General features: G+C 37.8%; 1 protein-coding gene across 3 annotated transcripts in view; it reads right to left on the bottom strand.

Moving 5' to 3' along the window:
• LOC131061255 (probable sodium/metabolite cotransporter BASS5, chloroplastic) overlaps positions 1 to 26,671 on the bottom strand; it is a 132,235-nt gene that overhangs the window by 88,255 nt on the left and 17,309 nt on the right. For 2 of the 3 annotated variants that reach the window (XM_057994822.2, XM_057994821.2), the window contains exon 4: positions 8,577 to 8,707. In XM_057994822.2, coding sequence (XP_057850805.1) covers positions 8,577 to 8,707 — 131 coding nt within the window. The remainder of the gene's footprint in view (positions 1 to 8,576; positions 8,708 to 26,671) is intronic. The other variant, XM_057994823.2, reaches the window with a different exon arrangement.

The raw sequence follows: 26,671 nt of genomic DNA, 5'->3' as shown, positions 1-26,671 counted from the left end.
AGGAGAGGCGTTTTGGTTTCTACCCTATTCCTATGCATTTGAAACCACTTGTCACACCATTTGAGGGTTGCATTTTCTGGTTTTTTGCCCCAAATCAGCAACCACGTTTTTCCAAAATGCCACATTTTGGGGGTTTAAAACTCCATCAATCTGCAATCTCCTAGTTCGATTCTTCCTCTCTCACCTAGGCGTGGAGTTTAGGATAAGTTTCAAGCCATTTAATGGGCCATCAAAGATGCAATAGTTGCCACGTTTTTTCCACGTGATTCCTTTGGCTGCATATTGGAAGGGTTTGATGCCACGAATCTTCAACAATATGAATCGTTTTTGCATCTTATGCTAAGGCGTTGAGAATAGAAGAAGACTCATTAACTTTTCATGCCACTTCTTTGGGGTTTGCTACCAAGTTTTTATGCAAAAGGAGTTTTTCCCAAAAACGTGGCAAGGGTTTTTGCATTGCGGTTTGTCTTATTTTATTGATTTTGCTTCTTCATTCCAAGGATTGTTGCATTTTTGGAGAAGCATTTTCAGTTTGAAGAAAGGTATGTTCTCTTTCCTTTCTTTCCTTCATTTTGTTATTTTCTTGTTTTCTTAGTTTTCTTTCCTAGTTGCTTTTTTGGAAATATGTTGTTCTTCCCCCAAAAATCGGTTTTTGTGAGAGAAATCTTCCCCTTGGTATGCGATTTTCGAATTGCATTGTTCTTCCCAAAATTCCCTCTTTACTTGTATTCGGGATTTTTAATCCCGATTACAAGTTCGCCAAAAATTCTTGTTCTTCCCCTACGGTTAACGATTTTAACCATTTTTGGTTAAAATTCCAAGTTGAAAAGTGTGAAATACCCCTCCATTTCAAATTCAGGTTTTAAAAACTGGATTACATGTTGAAGAGTTCTTCCCATTTTTATGAAAATGACATTCCCGAATTTTCCCATTTCTATCCATTCATGTTTCCCATATCCGTACTTTCCTTTCCGTCATTTTCCGCAAGTCAAATTCTCATTTTCCATTCATTTCTCCATTTGCAAATTTACAAGTGTACTTGCATTCGGGTTTTAAAACCCTCCATTTCAAATTCAGGTTTTAAAAACCGGATTACATGTTGAAGAGTTCTTCCCATTTTTATGAAAATGACATTCCCGGATTTTCCCATTTCTATCCATTCATGTTTCCCATATCCGTACTTTCCTTTCCGTCATTTTCCGCAAGTCAAATTCTCATTTTCCATTCATTTCTCCATTTGCAAATTTACAAGTGTACTTGCATTCGGGTTTTAAAACCCTGATTGCATGTATGTTCTTTCCGACTTGTATACTTGCGAAAATTTCCCCAAGATCCAAAATTGGTCAAAGTCAAGATTTTCCCATTTCTACATATTTCCCCTCTTCCTCTCACAAAATCGTAAAGTTCAAGAATCGAAGTTTTTCCCATTTGAAGAAGGAAGAATGTTATTTGTAGTTGACTATGATGTTGCCTTAACTCTTTTAAGTCTTCATCACAGTATTCCAGGTTCACAATCAATGTCAGATTTGCCGGCATCTCCAGCTCCAAAGAAGATGAAATATAAATATGACAAATATCAGAATGAGGTAGCACCTTCCCAGGTTTCTTCTCCTTTGGATCGCATCAGAGACACGGAAATAGGGCACGTTGATATGTCAGAATTCGTCAAAAGGGTAGAAGATCCACAAGATAATAACTTGCAGTGGCTGTTTGACAGCCATATCCATCATGCATCTTTTTTCCCGGTGGCTGCCCTAGAACCTGAGTTTGTTCTTACCTGCACCCATCATTTTGACAAAGAGACAAGAGTCATCAAAAATGATGATGGCGAAGCTATAATCCGTCTTGATGCAGATACAATTGAAAAGGTCTTCAGAATACCTCATGCACCAATTTATATGGAAATCTCCAAGGAAAGTGCAGCGGAGTATTATGTGAAGAAGGAAAAAGATTGCAAGCGACATATCAACAGGTGGATCCAAGAGCCACGAGCTTCCTTCTCAAGGTCAGCAAAGTTGTACTGTTGCGATTTCAAATGGGAGATTGGAGACACCATAACCCTTCTCAGCAGGATGATGGGCCTTGAGCATTCCAATGTCTTTGAAACATGGATGTACCAGTTCATCATGTTCATACGACAATCTCATCACATTTCATGGGGAGAAGTCATCAGCGATGCCTTGTGCGAACAACTTGCAACAGTTCCTACCACCACGACCTTCTTCATGAATTCATATTTGGTATATTTGGCAGCATCACTTAGACACTTTCCAAGTCTTTCTACCAAGGGTGATCGCTCACTTATACCAATTTGGGAGTATTATGACCAGTTGCCATCGAGACCTAGCAGACTGCATTTCAGAAGAGTCCAAGATGCATTCTTCGGATATTTCATGTGTTAGTTTGACAGAAATCTCAGGAACAAGAGAGTATCAGATGAGGAATGGGACAAGGTGTGCGAGTATGGATGTTTGTTTCTGCAGTTTCCCACCTTCACCTATATGAGGATCGGGTGCTATGGCGGTCAACCATACATGCTTCCCAGATACCCAACTGATAAGATCATTCTTATGGAGTTGGGAAGACAAATCATGGCTGTCCACACTTTTCAATCTGCTAAACACAAGGTTGGAATGGGGATCTCTACCAAAAACCCATTGAAAATTGACCGGTATTCCCTTGTCACATCTGTGAAGGCTAAAGCCATGGAGACTGAATTGCAGGAAATCAAGCTCAAAAGGTTTAAAACTAGAGCTGATTTTGATTATAGGGGTATGAAGGAGAAGATCAAGAAATCCTTTGTGCATGTACAGCGCATTGAAGACATCTAGGTAGATCTCCACACGGAAGCTGAAGTTCTAAAGACGGATTACTGCAGGCTCACTGTTGAGCAAATTGTTGATTTGAACTTGGTGAATATTCCACAAGGGATGATTGATGATGGGCACATACTTGATCCTGAATACATTTCACGGAGGGTTGAGGAAGCTCCACTTCCTTTGATCCAATGGTCGCACAAAGAGTGCATATCCATCCTTGACAGATTTCAGCCTATCTTAGCCAACACCAATGCATGGCTGAAAAGCAATGTTGTTAGACTTATAAAAATCAAGGTTGGTAAAGAAGATGATTCTACGGAGCCTCTTGGACGTAAGTCTGAGATTTAGGTTGACAACAAGGAGGGTGCATTATCTTCGGGCACAAGGATCAAGTTGCGAGTCAGTCGTGCAGTACTACTTCCTCGAGGAGACGACAGTTCGTGGGAAGGAGAAATCACAATTCCATGTTCAGGTGATCAATCTGGATAATCCAGAAGAGGGGCAGCAATCTGATGATGCTCCCAAGTCTCCAATTTTAGACTCGCCTCATGAGATCATTCCTCCAGTTTCCATTGAGACGCCTCTTTCTCCTCTTGATTTGCTTGTGGATGAGAGTCTCCTCAGAATGCTATTCCCATTTCAGCATACGATCCATCTCCTGATCATCAACAAGAAAGTGTGTTGGAAGTTCCTGAGGATACTCCTACTTGCATCCAATTATTAGAAATCGATACTTCCACTTCTGGTTTTGAAGAATTCATGAGGCAATCTTCATGCCCATTGGTAATTGAGCAAACCGTGGTCGCTGTTCAAACAGATATTCCTCCTAGGATGACCACGGTGATTCAAACAGAAACTGCTTCTCCTTTGCCTACGGCTGCTACTAGAGGGGAGTTGATGACTTTGCCTCCATGGCTTAGTTCTTTTACCCCAAAAAGGAAGAAGCAAGAAATCTCACCTGATGCCTTTGATTACCAACAATCGAAACAGTCCAGATCCAAAGTTGCTAAGAAGGCCAAGACTATCTCCAGAGTCACTGTTGACAACAACAAGATGAAGGTAGCTGAAATTGTGGAACCTATTGCAGATAAGCCACTTGAAGAAATGTTAGCTGTCGATTATAAGGTTACAAGGATAGAGTTGGGAAAACAGACAGATGAGGTCATTAAACATGATGCTCAGTTTTCTGTTGCCTCATCGGTGCAAAGGTGTGATGAGCTTCTAGCAAAGAAAAACAAGTTAGAAGAGGAAAACCGACAACTTATGGCAGTCGTTCATAAAATTACAAAACATGCTGCTGAAGGGAGTAACTCCATAGGTTCTTTTGGTTCCCAAGAATCAATTCGTGGAGTGGAAAGGGCTGCTCAGAAGGTACAAGCACTAGATTCCTGGGTTGATGAGCTTCATGATCTATGTGCACAGGTAATGAAAGACATTTTTCAGATAATGTCTAAGTTGGAGACCATTGAGGAGAAACTGGATCAAACTTCTAATACTTTCAAAAAGAATCTAGAAAGTGTTGAAGAAAGTTTGACAATCTGGCGTACCATGCCCCAACAACAGCTGAGTATTTTGCAGGAGCATGCCATCATCTCTTCCAGGATCATGTACTTGGAATTTGAAGAACTCCTAGAAAACAAGGCCCTTGTTCTTAAATCCCTCATTGAGGAGATCGGTGATGCAAAGAGATTTCGAGGCGAAGTTTACCGAGATATTGTCTCAAGGGCCTCTTGTAACATAGTAAGTCAAGATGGAGAGCTAATTCCAAAAGAAGAAGTTCTTGCTAATTTACAAATGAGGATTCACAATGAATGGAGGAGCAAACAATTGTCGGCCGCTTCAATTCAGACATTGATGAAACACCAAGTCTTTCTGCATGAAATTCAGTCTATCCTAGATAAAAACAATTCTGCGCTCCTCCGGTGTCATGACACTATTGTGAAGACCATGGTTGTTGCCAAGAACACCCATGAACCAAATCCCGAGGAACTACAAACGAGCATCCAAAAATTTCAAAGATTTGTGTCTTCACAAAATGCAACTTAAGTGTTTTTCAACACTTAGTTGAATTTTCCCTCTTTTGTAATCTTTAGTTGTAATTTTGTTTTGACAAGTTACATGTAAAAGTAATTTTTGTAAAATGCAAGTTACACATTACTTGCACTTTTGTAATTACATGTAAGGCAACTACAAATTGTGTCCGATTAGGACTGTAGTTGGAATAAGTCTTAGTTAGTTAATGAACTCTTAGTTAGTTATTGAATAAGTCTTGGTGGTTGAGAGAATCTCTTAGGTTAGTTAGGATCCTCCCACCTTTTTCTCAAGGCTCCTCTTCTATAAATACTTGAAGGGTCTTTTGTAATAGATATCTTTTGGAAAGCAAGCAAAAACTCTGCCAAATTTACAGCAAGAACTCTTTGAGCTTATGTGTGTGAATTGAAAGTTTTGAAGAATAATAAAGAAGGATTACTCAAGTTTTGAGTCTTTGAGCTACATGTTTGAGTTTGAATCTTTTTATTTCTTCCATGCAAAGTGTTTCTAAAGGAGCTTAGTCCAATCTGATTTGAAGTCTTTGAGCTGCAAGTAGAGAAGATTAATTAAAATAGGAAAATCTTTAGAAGGAGCCGCAAGTCTTTGAGCTTGCATCTATTATTGAGGAAAAATTATTGTTTGATAAGAAATAGCAGCAAGTCTTTGAGCTTGCATTAGTTCTTGTCTTTGTGTTGAAAGAATAGATTATTCCAGTCTTTGAGCTATTGTCTTTTATTCGTTGTAAAATTTAGTATAGTAAAGGGTAGATATGATTTCACATAATCAAGTCTTTGAACTTGATATTGCTGTCTCGTCCAAAAGGAAGTGACGGAAGTCTTTACGCTTTTAGGAAACTTCATTTCCTTTCTCTCATTTAAATTGAAAGTGGTTACTGCTGTTCATATTCAATCACTATCCTTTTCTGTGAAGAGAAAAGGATATTGTCTTTCTTGAAAAAAGAAGAAAGACTGTTGTCCCATCCTATTTTATTTTCGAAGTTGTAGTTAGATAGGGAGAGCCTTCCCTTAATTAGGAGAGTTTTTACTCGTGTGCTATGGTTGAAACCACAATTTTGTATATTTCCCCAAGTGTACAAAATTTTCAACCAACAGGATGCAACCTTACAATTTCAAATTTTGAAACATGCCATAGAAGAGTTTGAAGCCTCTAATGTTGTGCATGTAGTGATCAATTCAACCTTTGTTTGTAAGTTAGTTGGTTTGTTGGTGGAGGTGCTTATAAGCACATTTTTTGGAACCTACGTTGTGTTCATGCATTAAACAATACCTTTAAGGACATTGGGAAGATAGATTGGGTGAAGGTAGTGGTGTCAAAGGCTAGAGATGTGTAGATATTCATTTGCAACCACCACACTGGCTTGTTCAGGGCATTTTTGAGGAAGGAATTCCTCAAGCCTGTGGACACTAGATATGTCAACTACTACATTTTGTTAGAAAGGATGCTTGAGGTCCAAGAGGTTTTACAATCAATGGTGGTCAATGCAAAGTGGGGTAGATGGCAAAAAGCAAGCACATCGGAAGGAAGAAGTGTGAAACAAAAAATCCTTGACGATGATTGGTGGTCCACAATGAGGTAATAAAATTGCTGACTTTATTATTTAAATGTTCAAATGTTAATTTAATAATTTATTTATTAATGTTTCTAACTTGTAAAATATTTCCATTCTTTTTGAAGATTTAAATTTTGTAACTTGTTTGCACTTGCAGATATGTTTGCTCTTTCATTGAGCCTATTGTGTAAGTGATTAGATATGCTAATATTGACTCTCCTAGCCTTGGAGAGATTTAAGAGACCTCAGATAACATGCTTCGGCAGATCAAACAAGAAATTCATAGCACAGCCCTACTTTGCAATTTTATGAGGAGCATCATAGGCCCATTGTGACGCAATGGTGGAACACTATGAGCACCTCGCTTCATATGGCAATGTATGCTCTAAATTCCAAAAGGTATGCAGCTAAGCCTAGGAGAGTGCTTCCATCTCATAATGAAGCGATGAAAGAAGGGCTCATGAAGGCCCTTCAAAAAATGCATAGTGAAGAGGAATTTGCTTTACTTCACCCACAGTGGCTTGCATTTATCAATCTTCGTGGTCCAACCTTTGGCAAACTAGAGGCAAGGTCAAATAGAGCTACATTAGCTCAAAAGAACCCTATTGGATGGTGGGACGTGGCATGGCAAGGATGCACCGGACTTTAGGTTACTTGCCATTCATGAAGGGCTCATGAAGGTCTTTTGAAAAAGGTATAGTTAAGAGGAATTTACTTTATTTCCACAAAATGACTTGCATTTATCAATCTTCGTGATCCAACCTTTAGCAAACTAGAGGCAAGGTCAAATAGAGCTACATTAGCTCAAAAGGATCCTATTGGATGATGAACATGGCATGGCAAGGATGCACCGTAGTTGAGGTTACTTGCCATTTGTCTTCTTTCGCAAGTTGCCAGTTCCTTTGTTGTGGAGAGGAATTGGTCCACAAATAGCTTCATCTAATTAGTTAAGAGGAACAACCTTACTCTAGACTATTGGAGAAGTTGATGGTTGTACATAGTTCTTTGTAGCTACAGGATCGACAAACTCCTGAGTACTATCAGACTCTAACCTTACATTGGTATGTTGATCCCAAAGATGTTGTACAAATTGACAAGGAGACACGAGGGATTGGTTGGGGTTCCATTGGTTGAAGCAGCCCCTTATATTGGTACTAGCAATGACTCAAACTCGAGCTCCAATTTTGATGTAGATCTACCAGTTGCATGAGCATCTATTGATTTAGACTAGGACACCCATATATTTTCTATGCTTTTGTCATTTTATAGTTAAAACTTGCAGCCTTTGGGCATTTTTTTATGATTCTTATATAATATGTATGCACATTGACAATGGAAGCATTTAAATTTAGTTAATTTGTTTGCCAATTTTCGTTTGAAACCTTGATTCAAGTCTAATGTTATGTATTAAGCATCTACAACGTCTATAATGAATGTTGTATCAATGTTTCGAATATTTGAAATTTCTCTATATTTTTAATAATTTCCCTATTTTTTAATAGCCATCCCCTTAAAAAGGCCCAAAAATACCCCCGTACCGGAAACATGTCCCACCATCCCATGTCATCCCTGTCATTGAAACTTGGGGAGCATAGCTATGAACTAAAAGCCAACGCCAATATTCTTCTAAATAAAATTTCTTTCATCCTACGAGATGACAAGCTTAATGGAACTAAAGAAACCCTTATTAATTTCTCATTTCCTATCCATTAACTCCCAATTGTGACCATTCTTTTCTTTCTGCTTGCCAGTATGTTTCAAGCCTCACTTTTAATATTAAAAGGGTTCTAATAGTAATTATGTTGAAGTTTGTATTGTCTAGGTCCTTAAATGTAGGAGCTTTTGATCCTTTCTGACAAAAGTGATTTCTTGTGAATTTTATGTAACACATGAATGAGCTGAAGTGAAGGGAGGATGAAGGTATTTATTACTATGAACAGTCATTTCTTGAAAAATACCTGGACTGTAAGTTAAGCACTAGCCATGTGACAACCAGGGTCTAAGCAAGCAGGATGTGTTATGCTAGACACAAAGCTTCCTGTTAGAGCAGTCTAATATATACTGATATACACAATGAGTTGAGCAACACACAAGATATCACTGACAGATTCTCTGCAGACAATGGGATGTAACAATATGGCATAGAGAAAGATAACCTGTTAGTGAACCAAGTGAAAGATGGTGGGAATACAAGAGCCAAGAGTGTACTTGCCACAACTGCATGAGGAATAAAGGAATTTGCATTCTTCAGCGAGTTTAATATATTGATCCCATTCAAAGTAAGACCCTGCAGAATGATCATTAGGACAAAGTCACGACAGAAAATGAGAATTGGTAGACATACAAAATTCCAACTAAACAATTCTTCAGTAAATTGAAAAACAATTCAGTTCTGGATTCATTTAATTTTTCAATATACAACATGAATATGACCTACTATGCCATGCTTCGTACATAGATCACTACACCATAGATGTCAATTAAGATTGATTTGAATATCTGACAATTATTGAAGCTGAAGTTCCTCAATAAAACATGTATTCTATGAAAATTCTATATCCATTATTCAAATTCTATTGGCACATATATTAGAAAACACTAAATCCAGTAGAAGAATGGTAGCAATCTTTTGGGGAAAAAATGGGCAAACCAGAAGATTAAGAATTTTTCAAAAATCAGGATTTGATCAAGAAAAAATTGGGGAATTCAAAAAAGAAAACAGATTTTCGAAAAACATAGAAAAATCGAGAGAGAGAGAGAGAGAGAGAGAGAGAGAGAGAGAGAGAGATGTCCTGTTTTTTAAATATAAAGGCATTTTAATAGCATAGCGATATAAAGAGCAATACAGATTTTTTCATTTGTGTTCATACCACTGATTACATTGCATTACACATACTGCATAATTCATAAATGAAAACTAGATATTAATAGTTTAAAATTTTTCAATTAGAATCTACTTTGTACAAAGCCAACCTAAAAATCAAGTACAAAGTTCCAAAAAACCAGCCATAGCAAATGACTCTTTCTGCCACGAAGAGAGCTACACTAAAGGGCTGCAGTTCTTGATGATAAAGCTCCTAGGTCAAAGCCTCTCCCTAGTCATTCAACCACACCACTATCAATGTTGGACATTGCCCTCATTTTCTTTTCTTTCACTTTCAAAATCCACACTACAACAAAATGTTGCCTCAACCATTTTTCTTCTGTTTGAAAGGGTTCATATTTATTTTATACTAATTTGAAAGCTACACATTTAATATCAAGATATATATCTATAACCCTAATTTAAGCACCTAGGAGCCACACAAAAAAGGAGCATTGAAAGCCCAAATTCATAAGGAAGCTCAGATGACTGTATTGTCTCATCAATGCTTACATTGACACTTTCCACAAACCTTTTCAATCTTTTGTTATAATATCTGCGAGTCTTGCTTTTCATATAACAACCAAGAAGAATACCTTTAACAGATCTGGAGTCAAACTTACTCAAATTTTCTTCATCCCTCTTGATGTAGCACTTGCTTCCAAATGCTTTGAGATGCCTAACCAAAGCCAATCTTCCTTTCCATAGCTCATATGGTGTCTTGGTTGTCATTGGTCTCATTCGGGCTCTGTTTAAAATATAAACTGTTGTTTGAACTACTTCTCTCCAATATATATCTGACAACTTTTCTTGACTTAACATTGTTCTAGCCATCTCCTATATAGTCCAGTTCTTTCTCTCAGCAACTCCATTTTGCTGAGAAGTCCTAGGAGTAGAACACTATCTCCGAATCCCATGTTTCTCACAATATTCTTCATATCTATCAAAGGTAAACTCTCCACCTCTATCTAATCTTTAAACTTTGATTGTCCTTCTAATTTCATTTTCAACTATTTCCTTAAATGCTTTAAACTTCTCAAAAGCTTTTGATTTTTCTTTCAGAAAAGTAATCCAAGTCATTCTAGAATAATCATCAATAAGCATCATAAAATACATGTCACCTTGAATGCTCTTTGTTCTTATAGGTCCGCATAGCTCTGTATGAATCAAATCCAATGGCCTTGTTGTAGAATATTCCTTTGTAGGAAATTTGGTCATTGTCTACTTCCCCTCATGACAAGGTTTGCAACTGGTAAATGGAAGCTTCTTAATTTTTGGCATATCTCTTACCATTCCTTGTGAGCTAATTCTCACAAGATCACCAAAGTTGATATGTCCCAACCTTCTGTACCAAAGCCAACTATCTTCTCTTTGTATGGCAAAACAAGTTTTTCCATTAACTTCACTGAGATGATACATGTCACTGTCAGTCCTGCTTCCTTCCACAATTAATTCACCAGAATCAATCTTCTTGATTTCACAACCTTTAGCATTTAATGAGAGATTTTAGCCTTTATCACACATCTTACCTACACTCAAGAGATTAAGTTTCAAACCTTCTAAATACAAAACATCATAAATTTTTTGTCTTTCCACTATCAAAAATCCACATATTCTTCTCCTTTTGAGCATATAATGCAATTTGAGCCACCAAGGACTTCTTTGTTCTTTGTCCTTCAAGTTTCTTCTTCCAAACCTTCCCAGATTCACTACTCTAACTTACTGAGTTATTTCCTTTATCATCTAACTTTGATGGACTGACAAAATTGCTTCTATAGTTTCTTGCAATATGCCCAAACTTGTTGCATTTATGACAAATGATATTGAAATCAAACAATGGTGCAAAACATTTCTGCTAACAAAGTTATTTCTTCTTGTCGGAACCTTTCTATAATCCATAGCCTTATGACCAAATTGATTGCAATTAAAGTAGTAATCAGAAAAATAATAATTGAGTCCGGTATTGTACACGTGTCTTCATGGTGCTTATCTTCCAGATCTCCTATTCTATTTGTGCGCTTGAGTGAAACCATCATCCACCTTCTTGCTCTCTTTTCTTGTCACAACTTTGTTCAAATTTTGAACTTCTGAAGCCATTCTCTTCTGGACTCTCACCAACTAACTTCATGGGTTGTTCAACTACCCTTCCCTTTTGTACTTCTATAAAACCAATGCCGGTTTTGATATGTGGCAATATCTGACTTTCCATTATCTTATCCAAGATCTCAATGCTTTTCCCAAACTTTAATTTCAACTGACTATTTGCTTTTCCCAGATCTCTTCTCAGTGACACAATCTCTGCCTCAAGTTTTTCACAATCCTTATCTCTTGTCAGTAGTCAATCTACCTCATCATCATCACCATTTCCGAACTTCATTCCTGCATCATCTTCAGCAATCTTCATAGCCATGAATAGAGCTTTCTTGCCTTCATTCACAAAAGTGCCTTGGTCTTCATCATCAAATGAATAGCTCTCCTCATTAGTGAAGAAACTCTTTTGATTTTTCTCAAACTTTTTCCCATTCTTTTGATCATCATTGTCAAAATCTTTGTATGACATGGTGTACGTTTTATCATTCACTGAACATTAGAATAAAATGTCAAGGACACTCTACCCTCTCTTGAACAAAATCACTACGTGTGCCAAGATTGTAAAGAAAGACCACACGGTGTCTCCAAGGTTTATATGTGCAAACGGGCAACTTTATGTTGGATAGCTTCCTCGGTTATGTATGCTGAAATACAAGGGGACTTACGCTCAACTAATATTGATCACAAGTTAGGACTTAGACGAATATAACAATGAATGCTCTCTTTTTTTTTGGATTTTCAATTGTAAACTTCAAAAAAAGATAAAAAGGATAAGGGTTAAGAAATTCTATACTAATCCTAAGAACTCGAGAGATAGTAAAAGTTAAGCATCCATGAAATAAGCTCAGGCTAACTTTACACATTGAATAAAAATCATCTATTCAAAGAAAGTATGAGCAATTGTTTCACCAACCTATACTATCAAATCCTTCATTCATTTAACAACTTTGAAACCAAATTTACTCTAAACAAAACTATTCTATGTTGAAGAAAGATATGTAATCATGCAACCATATGATAATAATATGGCTTCAAAGCAAATTGCAAATGAACTTGTATTATCAAAATAGCTCTAAGCAACAATTTCATAAATCTCTCCACAACAAAATAAATGAGAGAATGAGAATTTATATAGAGTTTTTGAAAACAAATGAAAGCCCGAGATCGATCTAAGATCAACGATTGAGATTAAGACAACACAACCCTAGATAGAGTTTCCCAAAATAACACCAGAGACAAATGCATGCTAGACAAGTGGCGTGAAGAGCTATCTCCTAGGAAGGCACATCCCTATCCTCGCAAGTGGCAGTGTGTTCAATGAACCTGGACATGATTGGGCCGACCTCTTCCATGGTAACATAAGGCAGCATATTGACCTTGAATTCCAATCCATCCAATTCATCTGCATACACGGCAAAGCAATCTCCCACTCCAATTCTTGCCTTTGGAAGGCCTCTTGGATGGACAAGAAATTCGATGCCTTAGTCAAATTATGCTTCAGGACTGGCCCAACGATGGTGAAGAAAACCTCCTAAGTTGTGAGCTTTAGACTTTCCAGCTGCATATCATTTTCTCAAATAGTCTCTTTTTCAAGCAAATCAAAAGCTACAAGGAAAATCTTATTCTGAATTTCTCTTATTTGTTCCTCAACTCTGATACCCTTGGCCTTTACTTTTTCTAAGACTCCGCTTCGTGCAACCAATGCCCAATGCCATGTGTTAAAATCATATGCAGCTCCTACTGCAATTATCTTTCCATTAATCAGTTCTTGTTTAGGAATGCCTTTCAACATTCTGAGGCACGGGATAATTCAGTCTTGAACATCCTAAAGATCAACGCATGCTTCTACCATGCTCGCAATTCTGGAGAGTAAAGAGGAGGTTTGCCCGTATGTCAACATCAATTTGTCCACGAATGTGGCTTCTTCTTCTCTTTTGCTTGCCATCCATTCTTTAATCTCTCTTGCCGTCACTTTTTGTTCTTCAAAATTTTCAATTGCTTCCTACGAGGAATTCAAAAGTGGAGGAGTTGTTGGATTACCTTGGTCAAGTGCTAAATGTATTCCTTCAGGTGCTCAATTTCCTTCTTGTATTCCCTCTTCTTTCCTACCTCTTTCTCTAAACTTGCCTTCATGGAAGTAACTAAATTGTCTAAGTCTTCCACCTCTTGACCCTTTTGTAGTTGGTCCCAAGTCGAAAGTGGTAATTTCAAACTCCTGATGAGTAATATCTTCTTTTGACTTGTCCACTTTCGGTACAACAATCTGAACTGTTCGGCAGCCTGTTTCATCTCTCTGGATTGTGGAAAACTTCTTGGTTGACTTCTTTGTAGCAACCTTTTCTAACCTAGCCAAGAAATTGGTCGTCTCATCTTCTTCCTGTATTACTTCCATAGGTACCTTTATCTTCAACCTTTCCTTCAACCAATCAAGAATCGTGGGTTGTTCAATGCCTTCCTCTTCCTGATTACTCTCTTCACATGGAATATCCTAACCTCCTCGAAGAGCAGAAATCATTCCCTCTTGAAATTCATCACCCAGAATATCCATTTCATTATCCGATCCCAATATTTCTGTATCTATAGGAGATGGTGGTTCTTCTTCCTCCTGCTGGATTGACATCACATTTCCCTCATGGATTGGAAAGTGGATCTTCAATTCTGCCAATGACTCATCCTCAATAGTCAATACATCGTTCACATTCCTGGATGCTGCAGAATGGGATGGCTCTGATCTTTGCTTCTTTTGAACGGGTTGCTCAACCTTCTTTCCTTTTGTAGTTGAAGAGCCCTCAACTGCTTCCTCTTCCGAGAGTTGATACTTTCAATTGGCTCGACATTTTGGGATGCTTCCGCATTCGAAGAATATGACTCCATTTCGCCCATCAAGTTATAAGTGAGGGCCAAATTCCTTCGCCTTAGCCCCTAAATCTACTGATCGACCCACCACTGTGAATACTTAACAACTGGTTGCATCAAGCTGGTTAAATCTGTGAGTTCGGGTTTTGACCATCGTACAAGAGGAAGAGGCCAATTCTCATCAAAGCGTGATGAACATATTCTCCGTCATCCTCTAACTGATCCAGCACACGGAAGAGCTCAGTTGTTCTAATCAAGCTTACTGGCAATCTAGACCATAGTCTTTTCCTGATGTCATACTGGTTTGCAGCATTCGCCCAAATATCTTCCAAATCAACCCTATGTCTGTATTTTTCTCAATTCACCGATCTAATATGATTGTGTGGATCGATAAAGTGTGAATGGATACCAATGCATCTCCAACCTCGCACCTTCAACTGCCTGTTCTATTGGACAAGACCAACATATTTCCGATGAAAAATGGAAAGGAAATGGTTGCTTTCTGCTTGGTTCTTTGGAAGCCTTGATACATTTCCAATTGCCTCAGAACTTCAAGCAAGATCATTCTATTAGTGGGATAGATTGGAAGTCGATAAGGACATCCGATAAATCCTTGGACTCTTATGTATGTGAATCTTGGAAACTGGATAAACCAAGATCCATACTTGCTTATTAGGCTCTTGGCTTCTGGAGTAAGCCTCTGAGGGGTTTCTCCTTATAATGTCCTAGTGATATACATCAAGAACACATCATTTACCCACTTGAAGTGGGCCTTCTCAATAAGCTGGAGTTGCGGATAGCAGTCATAGGACTTGAATTCATTTTCACAATTGGTTACTATGCCTTTACAAATCAATCCGGTGTATCTATAGTTTCTTGTTAGTAGATAGACAATGTAGGAGCTCATGTAAAAGGACTTCGTCCTTTCCAAATTTTTCAGTTGCTCATTCAAGTTATCACTGATTATCTTGGACCAATTGAACATTTAGACTCCAAAAGTGATCTCGTCGATAAAATAATATATCCATGTTTCAAATGGTGCACCCTGAGGGCTGCCCATTACTCTATTCAGTAGTAAAATAATATCACCATATTCTTCCTTGAAGTCTGTGCAAAGCAATTTCTTTGGAACTTTCTTGAGGTTGGGCCTTGGCTTCTCTAGCCATGATTTATTGACATTTGTTGTGCAGAGTTCAAGCTGGTCTTCATAGAGTCTCCTGGTATTCCAAATGCTTCTTGAATGGCTAATTCTCCAAGATGAGCCAATACTCTTCCATCTGGTGCAACGATTTCTCTCGCTTGGGCATTGTAGTGAATGGCACATTCAACCATAAGCTCAGCACATTTCATAGCTGATGGAAATCCAGGTACTTGGACGATGCCATTTCTCATCATCCAGCGAGCAATAGGTGTTGGTAAATATCCATCTTGCCCACACATTCTCCTCTTGAAATCTTTGAAGTCCACATGCCCGAGGTTGGTGTCTGTGACATTTTTCCACTTGGAATTGATCTTTGTCTCTGACTGCAACCCTTTACTGGCAAACTTCATCTGAGCCTTTCTTGAAGGTCCTCCTTTGGTGGTCATTAACTTGCAATACACATGAAAATTTAACATTATTTTCGAACAAAGTGAAGATTCTAACTCTAATCTTTGGACCTTTTGCTTGAAAATTTCACTTTCAGTCTGTCAAAAAGCTAAATTTCTTGTGGAAAAGCAGACTGAAAATGGACGAATTTGGCTAAATACTTAGTCAATTTTGCGAGAATAAGTGAATAAGACAAAAGAAGGATGAAAGAAATCAGTCAAGCTCAGATTTTGAACCTTCAAAACTATATTTTTGACTGAAAATCTGCCTTTAATTCTGAAAATTCTGTCTTTAACTCAGAAAAGAAACACTTTATTCTCCTAAAAATTATGTCCTTCAACTCAGAAATTTCACTTTATCTTCAAAAATTCACCTTGAAAATTCACTTTATCTTCAAAAATTCAACTTGAAAATTCACTTTATCTTCAAAATCCTCCTTCAAAAATCTGTCTTTCGAAACCTCGAGAGAGAAAAACCTTTGAACTTCAATCTTCAACTTGAGAATGAATTGAAAAGGACAAGTCGAATTGATATAGAGTTGGAGGAGTTCGATTTTAGAAACTTCATATTTTTTTAGTTTTTTTAGTTTTATGTTTTTCTTCAGGTTCATCGAACTTGGACTTGTTTTATTTCTTCCAAAATGGAAACTTAATCTTCCCTTTAAGCGAATTGGCATAGAACCTTCTAGATTCTTCTTGAGTTCAAAAATGTTCCCAAGTGTTGGATTTTCGAAAATTGTTCCGAGTGTTGGACATTTTTTGAAAATTTCTTCTACATGTTGGAAAAATACAAAAATAGTCTAAGTGTTCAAATTTATTTTTCCAACTTCAAACTTGATTAAACCTTCATCCATGGTGGATTTCGTGTGCTTCATGCCATGTTTGTCTGTTTTCCTTAGCCATTTCTTCTTTTTCCTTGATCATCTTCATGCCAATTTGTTCTAGGCGAACTTCTCATTTTTCAAGCCATTTGCCATTGATGGCATGGCGAACTTTATTTCAACATTGTTTTCACTTTGGCGGACTTCACCTTGGGCTAACCACCTTCACATTCATCCTAGGAAGACTTCAAGGTTGATTTGCCATGCTCTAGGTGCCTAGAGCGGACTTTGCTATGCTTTAGGCATTCTTTTCAACTGCTAGGCAGACTTCATGAGCCTTTGGACATTGTTCCAAGGTCGGGCAGACTTTAACACTATTTTGCCAAGCTCCATTTGATCATAGCGGACTTTATGATTGCTAAGCCATTTTCCATACATGGCATGGCGGACTTCATGCTTGTTAGGCCTTCAACAATTTGGTGCCACTTTACCTTGCTTCCCTTGGCAGTCTTTAACATGGTTTAGTCATTTTCCCTTGTTCTTGGGCGGACTTGGAATGTTCTTTTCCATCTTTCTTGGGCAGACTTTGCCCTTGTTGTGCCACTTCATATCTTGGGCGGACTTTGAGCTTGATTGGACATCTCTGTAATGTCCCCTTCTCAGACTTGATCTTTGACTTGGTCATTATTGGCTTCAGGGCATGATTGAAGAGTTAAGTTGATATATTTAATTAAAAGGTCACGTTTTAATATTATATTCGAACGTTGACCCCTTGGCCTAGTCTATTGACTTTATGTTGTTTTGAAAAGTGGGCTTTTTGAGGGTGGCGCCTTCATTAAAGATTATTTTATTAATTTCCAAAGTCAAAGCAAGCTTAATGTGGGCGCATTTATCAAGGTATTGAATTTAATTAAAATATCAATATTAAGCTTGAAAGGAAAAGGATGCCATCTTGGAGAAAGGATTAGGGTTTGGATATTGAAGTGGAATTTAGGGTTCGTGAAGCCAACAGGAAGTTAGAAAAGGAAGACTTTGAGCATCATTTCACATCTTTGGTCTACAGTACTGTTATGTTGCCGGTTTGGCTCTGGGTTTGCTTCGAGGAATGAAGGCTTCCTAGCTCGGGCATCGCTTCTTGTTTGTAAGACAACAACTAGTGGTGATTTTAGTCTAGTTTGTGAGTTCATTGAAATTTGTGCATTGTAATCTGCATTTGTCTATTTAGGTTCAGTTTTTGCATATTAGAGGTTTCTGGTTTTTGGCATTTTAGCTTCAGCAGATTTGATGTTTTATTCATAAGTCCAAAAAGACAAAAAAAATTCATTGTGGGTATTGTTTATTTCCTTCCATCTTGGCTAGGCGCCCCTGTGTGCAAATTTGTAGATTTTTTGAAGAGGACCTGAATTTTAAAAAGCAAAATCGCCCCTGTGCTGGGCCGTACCATTTATGGTGTCTTGGAATTCGTGCATTTCATGTAATCTGCATTTTAAGTTTGTCTTATGCTCTTAGTTTTAGCGCCTCCCTTCTATTAGTGATTTGCAATTGATATCAAGCAGTTTGAATGAGGAAAGAGTGAGTTCCGAGCATTTCAAGGAATCCTCTGTTGCTGGTTATTTGTTGAAAGGTGCAGGTCTGTTACATCAGTTTGGAGAAATCTGCACTTTCTTTATTGGATGGTGATGAGAGTTCTTTTAAAGCGATGTGGATGCTTCATTGAAGATTTGTCCAAGTCTGGAGAAAAGGTTGGATCTGTTTAATGCCATTTCCGTTAATCTTACTTCTCAGCAAAGAAACTCACTAATATTGTACATCTCTATTTATATGCTGATTTGTATTGTTTGCAAGATCTCATCTTTCATAGTGTAAGCTGGCAGTAATACTGACAGCAAATTATAATCTTGCTTTATCCAATTGTAATACTCATTCTTCTTTCAGTAATTATTGTATTAGTTACATCTCCGCCCTATGGTAGCTACTTTCCCAGTTCGGGTTAGAAAGCACATTCTGGGTGTTGAGTCCCTTTCAGCAATTCAGTTATTTGATTCAAGCATTGTTATTTGTAATTACTCCGCCATATGGTCGTCCCTCACTCCACACTGGATTGGGTAGCACATACTTGGTGTCGAGTTCCCTTTCAGCATTTAGGTAGAAGATCCTCTGACCATATGCTCGCCATCACCGGCGCCATTCTTGGTTAGAGTTCCTGCATAAGCATTTTGTTTTAGATCCTCTGACCAATGCTCCAACCTTGCCCACATCGGGATCCTGGTGTACATTCTGGTTAGAGTTGCTTCAGCACATTTTGGTTTAACCTCTAACCTTAACGGGTGCATTTATTTGAGTTTGTAAATTGAAAAACCAAAAAAAAAATTTTGGCTCGGAATATTTCAATCTCCCTTGGCGGACTTTACCAACCTCTTGCCATATACACCTTGGGCAGGATGGACTTCATCAACCTTGTGCCATTTTCCTCTTGGGCGGACTTGGAGTGTTGTTTGCCAACTTTCCTCTAGTCATGGCGGACTTGGCCAACCCCTTGCCATTATCTACCTTGACAGACTTGACTGCGTGTTGGACATTGTTTTTCATGCCTAGGCGGACTTCAAGACTCATTGGACATTCCTAGTTTAGGAGGGCGGACTTGACACATGTCTTGCCATTTTGATTTGATGCCTAGGCGGACTTCACCTTTCCCATGCCATTTTCCTTCTAAGTGTTGGGTGGAGTTTGAGCTTGTCTTGCCATGTGAGGCGGACTTGCTAGTTGTTTGGACCATCTAGAGCAGATTTGGCACATGACCTGGCATCTCCTCTTGCCTCCTTCCTTGCACAGTCTACAAATGAACTCGCCCTTGGTATAGACACTTAGCAAACGTTCTTGCCATTATGCATGTTTATCTGGAACATCTGGAAACAAACCCTTGCCTAGAGATTTCACCTTGCTTTTTACACTTGGAGACACAATTTTTTTATTTCGAAAACGGGAACGTTGATGCCAGGACTTGAGGAACCCAATCCTAGGTCTACTTTCAAAAAAGTGGAAAAAAGCAAAAAGCAAGCCAAAAAAACTGCTTCCCAGATTGGTCCCAAAGTGCCAAAAATAAAAAAAGCAGAAAAAGCAAAAAAGCAGAATTCCTCAAAAATAGGAAGGTGTCAAAATTAACCCTAAGCAATTGTGTTTTTTGTCCTTTGGGTCTTCTAAGTGCTCTGACGATGTCCAGACACAGTTCTGAGCATGAATTCCCTATTTGGCTCGGATGATTTCTCAAAAATTCTAACTCCAAACTCTCGAAAATAGAGACTTATGAAATTGCAGAGCTAAGACAAGACCCTAAAAAGCAAACTATTGGGGGTTCCCATTTGGAATGGGGCGATGTGTGAAATAGGTCACAACATGACACTTAGCCATCAAATGTCCTACTTCACAATTGAAACATTTGAAAGGCAACTTACCTTTATACTTTCTAGAACCTCTATGCAACTTTCTAACAAAGTTTGCTTCCTTTGGATCTGAATTATCATCTGAATCTGGATCCTCTTGATTCTTGGACACCTTAAATGCATCTTCCTTCTTTGAAAATTCATTAGCACCCATCCTCATCTCATAAGCAATCACAATTCCATGTAATTCATCCATCATTTGTTTATCCAAATCTTTAGCTTCTTCAACAGCAGATACCTTTGCATCAAATCTTGGGGGGAAGGGATCTGAGTACCTTTTTCACAATCACAGTCTCTTTCATTTCTTCACCAAGTCCTCTAATAGAATTGAGACTTCATCAACCTGAAACAAAAATATAGCAATAATCTCCTCTTCCTTAATTTTCAAACTCAAAAATTTGACTTTGGTAGGTCTGAAGTTGTGCTTGTTCGACCTTGTCATCTCCTTCATAGATGTTTTGCAACTTAACCCACGATTTCTTTGTAGTCTTGCAATGCATAATCTTCACAAACTCAAAGTTAGATAAACCACACAAAATAGCATTCATTCCCACAAACCTTCTTTTTGGCCTAATCCCTTGGGGGATTGTCAGAATTTTCATAACCATCCACAACTGATTGCCAAACATCAAATCCTATGGCCATCAAATATGCTTCCATCCTCACACTCCAAAAAGCATAATTGGATTCATTGAAAAGCAGTGCCTTATTTGAAGACAAACCTTCTTGAGCAATTGAGTGTGCCATTCCAGATCTACCTCAAGCTGTTAAGCTTTTCCCAAGGAACTTAGTTATGATACCAATTGAAGGGCGCACAATAGACTGAGACAGAGGATGAATCAGCATATACCAATTTCAACTTAATTAAACATTAATTGTCATTAAAAACTTCTTCAAAATATGAACTCATCAAAGCAGCATTTATTATTTTTTCCTTAATAATAAAGCATTTAATCAATACAGAAGCACACATCCACACAAAGAACACCAGATGTACCTAGAAACCCGAAATGAGAAAAACCACGGTGGGAGTAGTTACTTGGATCTACTACCCAATCTAACCTCACAAAAAAGATCACTTACAATATGAAGTAGGCACCAACCTACCAGAAACAACAATCCATAATTACCTTTGCAAGAGCCAACCTACAGGAGACACCAATCCCCTATTCCAAGATTTAAGAACCAACTCAACAACACAAAAGACATGAATTCCAGACCTTCAATACTAAATATGTAGCTTGCTTTTGATCTAATCAACCTTGAGAATACTCTCCCACACCACACATGATCTTCTGATGAAACCGTACAATGATTGGGATGCAACTCACATAGCATTACCCTCATACTACACATCACTCATTCAATTATTGGATATTACAAAAATGAACACACTAGAAATGAACCTAGATCAACTATATATATGTGTTACAATGATTATTACATTCACATGTCAACCTAACAAAAGATTAATGCATCTACAAGTCAGCCACAAGCATAAACCTTCATTGAGGAGGTCATCTCTGAGGATTCCTCTTCCTCCTAGACTACTAGTTTAGAATGGACTCTTGATAATTCTATCTCTAATGTTACTATGTCGGCCCCTAACCCTGATACACCTACTTTGGGCTCCCCTCCCCCCTCGCCTATTTTGTCCCCTAGTGCTTGGGATTTATTGGAGGTTGTGGGCAAAGTTAATGAACTTTGCATTGCATATAAAAGAAAAAATGAAATCATCCAATGGGTTTTAGCCCAACTCCACACTACTAAAAGAAAAATTAATAGACTAGAGGCTTTGGCTGAGGTAGAGGCAAGGGCTTCTAACTAGTCGACGAAGGACAAAGATGACAGAGTCTCGATGGCTGCTAATGACCTGGTGGAGAGGCTTATGAGATGGGACAATTTGGATGAAGAGGTCAAGGCTCTCAATGCAAAGGTGGCTTCAAAGGAAGAAAAAGAGGAAATGACCAAGGCTATCTCTAATACCCAGTGCAATCAAGAAACCCTGAAAAGAAAATTGGAAGAAGTTGTAGCGTATAGTAGGGAGATGGCATGTAAAAATTCGGCTTCTATGCAGGTTATCCAGGAACAGCTCAAGCATAGGCATGCTAAGAAAAATAGATCATTGTAAATGGCAAAGGGTATTGCTATGGAGGCGACTAGTACCATTGTCAAGGCTAAAGCAGAGTCCCCTGTTACTACTCCTGCCGGGGGCATGTTAAAAAGACTTTCCTTTTGTGAGAAAGTTAAGGTGCTTAGCCAAGATCGGCAAGCTATTAAAGCCCCTACTATGTAGACCATCGGTTTGTGTCTTCTGGGGGTGGTTTTTTTGTTGTTTGTGGTCAAGCTTCTTTTTGTTTGTCTTGTTTTAGTTTCTATTCTTCGGTTGGTTTTGGTTTTCTGAAGCTTGTGTTGGTCTTCATGCTGGGTGTTCTCACTCCTTGTGAGAAACCCCTTTCGTGTGCCGCTTGGGTGTCATGTAATGGTTTGTGCCCTCTCCCACTTTATCTAATCAGAACAATATTCACTTTAGAAAAAAAAATCCCTTGAAACCAAGATCATATGTGAAAGTTACAAGGCTTTGAAGTTCAGAAGATTGCAACTATCTACAAGATCTTTTGCGAAAACCACTTTTCTAGAAAAACGAGATCACTTGAACAGAAACTAATTATACCATTGCAAAGAGCACAAAATTCTATTTCAAATAAAATAAAATATCCTAGACTCGGATATTGCTTCAAATCTGATATGGGTTTTCATTTTTGCTCATATTTTGTTCATCATAATATAATATTGTGACATGCAAACATGCAGATTGAACATGCAAGATCAACAATACAAATTTTCAAGGAAATCAATCAATGTAATACGGAGAATCTAAATAAGCCAATGGTATTCTTTGATATAGAAAAGTAATACTGTTTACAAATGCATGCTGCTGTTACAAATCAAAAGATGCATGATGCCATCAAGTAACATATACTCGGAATGCCTCCATACATAAAATAACAAACCTTCTGAAAATCTGCAAGATAGATCATCGAATCTCCATGAAAACTGATCAATGATGTGCAACTGTGAATCCTAAGATGAATTCACCAAGTGGGTTGATCTGGGTTTCCGTCCAAATAGCCAAAACCTCTAGGGTTTCCGTCCTAGGGTTTACTGAACCTGCAAGCTAAAGCTCTCAAAGAAAAGTTTCTTTGAGAATAACAACTCAAGAATGAATCCTCATTGCACTTTTTCCTCCTTTTCTAATAGTTTTCCTTTTCGAAAGTAATAGTTTATTTTATTTCTCTTTTAATTTACTTTCTACCTCAAGAGTGACTTTATAATTTATCATTGACATTATTATAAAGTCACTTTATAAAATAAAGTATGTCCAGCCGCTAATTAATTAAATTTAAATAATCTCATAGGACTTAAGACTATTTAGCATTTAATTAATTAATAATCACTTGAAGAAAAGGGGACATTACAGTCTTCCCACCCCAAGATTGCTTGTCCCCAAGCAATCATATGTATCAAATCTGCATTAAGCTCAAATGTTTCAGCGAATACCTGGATCCCAAATTAATTTAGGACATTTGCATGGTCTCACATGAAGTATACAATGCTTCAACATAGATGTGAAGAGAATCTTGAAGACTCTAACTCTCAAAAGAACAATGATCCTCTTCCTGTAATCAGAAAATTTACCAAAGTTCTGCCTTGCTCCACCATGTTTATGCTGCTCTACTCTGATTTAAACTGAAAAATCCTTGTAGAGATTCTCTCTAGACACCACGGAAGCATGTGAATCATGAAAAACATTGTGTGACAAACCGCTGTCCAAAAGAAACCAGCTGTTCCATTCACCCTTATACCAAGAGTGGGGTGAATGAACATCATCATATAAGCTGCAAATGAAGGGATAAATGTCCCTCATCAAATCTCCATTAGAGAATATCACTCTAGGATTGATGGGTCTCATGAAAATCTGAAAGGTATCCATCATTTGTGCAAAATCAAACATATATATCCTCTCCATATTGTTGGTGCAAAAGGCAACAACACTATTGGAACAAAAAATCAGACCTAGAATCATCTTGGGAGTGCTTCCACTATCACCAACAAACAAGGATCCATTACCATTCATCCCCCTCAGGAATAAGTCACATGTTCTCCTAGCTGCTTTAGCTATCATAAAACTGATCCATACTTGCACCTCCTTAGCTGTTATGTTTTTTGCCTCCAACCAACTCCATGGTGAAGTATCCATCACAAACCAAACATTATCAAATTGTAGGATCTTCTTGTTAGGCAATCTCTTAGTCTCTATAATCAGCTCTCTAAGACAATATGCCTCACATGATCTTAACAAGTATTCCTCCAATGTAATCATTTGTGCAAAACAAGGAATATCGAACTTACTAAGGGCTGTCATACCTTGCAAGTAGCTTAGATCTACGAGCTCCTTATGCACCTCATTGTTGATTGATCCAAGAGTTGTAGCACCTATCTCATGACTAAAATTTGCATCTTCATGTGAAAATTGCCCCACAGGTGTGGCTGCCTTAGAGAATTGTTTTTTCTGATTTGCATTCAAAGTCATGCCTCTCAAAATCAGCTACCTCCTTGACCTCCTCTTCACAGAATTCCTCTTTTGAAGCGTTATGTCTCACCCAAGAGTCATGATGGTGTGATGCTAAAACAAAGGTGGATTTCTTGAGTTCTTCGTGATGGGTTAGGTCTTTCCAATCTGAAATAATGTTCTTTTCCACACACTCTTCCACATATTCTTCCTCAACCATAGATTGATCATTCAAATCATGTTGTGCTAGAAGTCTTTGATCCACAAGACCTTCATATGCATGAACAATGTCTCTTTCAACATTGCTTAAATCTGAATTTGTACCCATGGCTACTATTTTGTCATCCTTATTAGTCACAACATCCACATTTGTAGATGCATGTTCAAGTAACGGTTCATGCAAAATTAATGTAACGTTGTTATTATGCATAACCAAATCAGAATTAATTTCCTCCCTTTCAGCAACATTACCATAGCTGCCACAAGTCTCATGTGTCTTTTCTTCAAGTGGATTCTCAGCATTGGAATGATCTATATGCTCATCTTTAGTGACTTCAATGTGTTCATCATTGTTAAGCCTCTTATCCATCTTCTTAGCTTCTTCTTCCAAAAGCAATTTCTCAAACAATAATAACACATCTGATTGATATTTTTGAAATGCTTGAAAGAAGTCATTCATACCATTCATAGGCTCGTCCATATGTCGATCATTTCTTTGTGGACTTATACTATCCCTTCTATCCTTCCTTGATGAACTTGTTCCGCCTTTATCCATTGTTACTTTTTTTACACCTATTGTATGTGACGTTGATTTCGGAAGGAAAGTAGGTGGCAATCTTCCATCTATAATTCTAGCCATTGTTGTACCTTTTATAAACTTGTATGTGGCTGAAACAACTGATTTCAAACTGAATTTGTACCCAATAGCTGACAAGATACTATGTTGTATTACTCATTCCCAGTGACATGTAACAAACCCACAAACATGCAACACTCAGAATCAACATGCAACTATCTAGGTAGTCGTCAAACTGGCATGCAAGATCTGGGTAGTTGCTTTAACTAACATGCAAGTTCACCAAACTGACATGCAAGATCTGGGTAGTTTCCAAACTAACATGCAACTGATTAGAAGCAACATGCAACCATAATTTCTAACATGCAACTGATTAGAAGCAACATGCAATCATAAATTCTGACATGCAACCCAAATCCACTAACTAGGACTGCTTGGAAATAACATGCAATGGTAACCCTCTTCATAAATTGCTCCTGAACTGACATGCAATCATTTGGGTATTCGCCAAATTGCCATGCAATAACATCCAACACATATGCAACTGCAAAATCTGACATGCATTGCTGAAACCCTAACAAGATGGCAAGATAACCTGGCTTTGATACCACTGTAATATCCCAAACTCAGATATTGCTTCAAATCTGATATGGGTTTTCATTTTTGCTCATATTTTGTTCATCATGATATAATATTGTGACATGCAAACATGCAGATTGAACATGCAAGATCAACAATACAGATTTTCAAGGAAATCAATCAATGTAATACGGAGAATCTAAATAAGCCAATGGTATTCTTTGATATAGAAAAGTATTATTGTTTACAAACACATGTTGCTGTTACAAATCAAAAGATGTCTGATGCCATCAAGTAGCACATACTCGGAATGCCTCCATACATAATATAACAAACCTTCTGAAAATCTGCAAGATAGATCATCGAATCTCCATGAAAAACGATCAATGATGTGCAACTGTGAATCTTGAGATGAATTCACCAAGTGGGTTGATCTAGATTTCCGTCCAAATAGCCAAAACCTCTAGGGTTTCCGTCCTAGGGTTTACTGAACCTGTAAGCTAAAGCTCTCAAGCTCTCAAGGAAAAGTTTCTTTGAAAATAACAACTCAAGAATGAATCCTCATTGCACTTTTTCCTCTTTTTATAATAATTTTCCTTTTCGAAAGTAATACTTTATTTTATCTCTTTTAATTTACTTTTCCCC

This window comes from Cryptomeria japonica, chromosome 11, assembly GCF_030272615.1.
Source record: "Cryptomeria japonica chromosome 11, Sugi_1.0, whole genome shotgun sequence".
In the NCBI taxonomy this organism is placed as follows: Eukaryota; Viridiplantae; Streptophyta; class Pinopsida; order Cupressales; family Cupressaceae; genus Cryptomeria; species Cryptomeria japonica.
The sequence above is the reverse complement of the archived record's forward strand: the minus strand, read 5'-3'. Positions and strand labels throughout refer to the sequence as shown.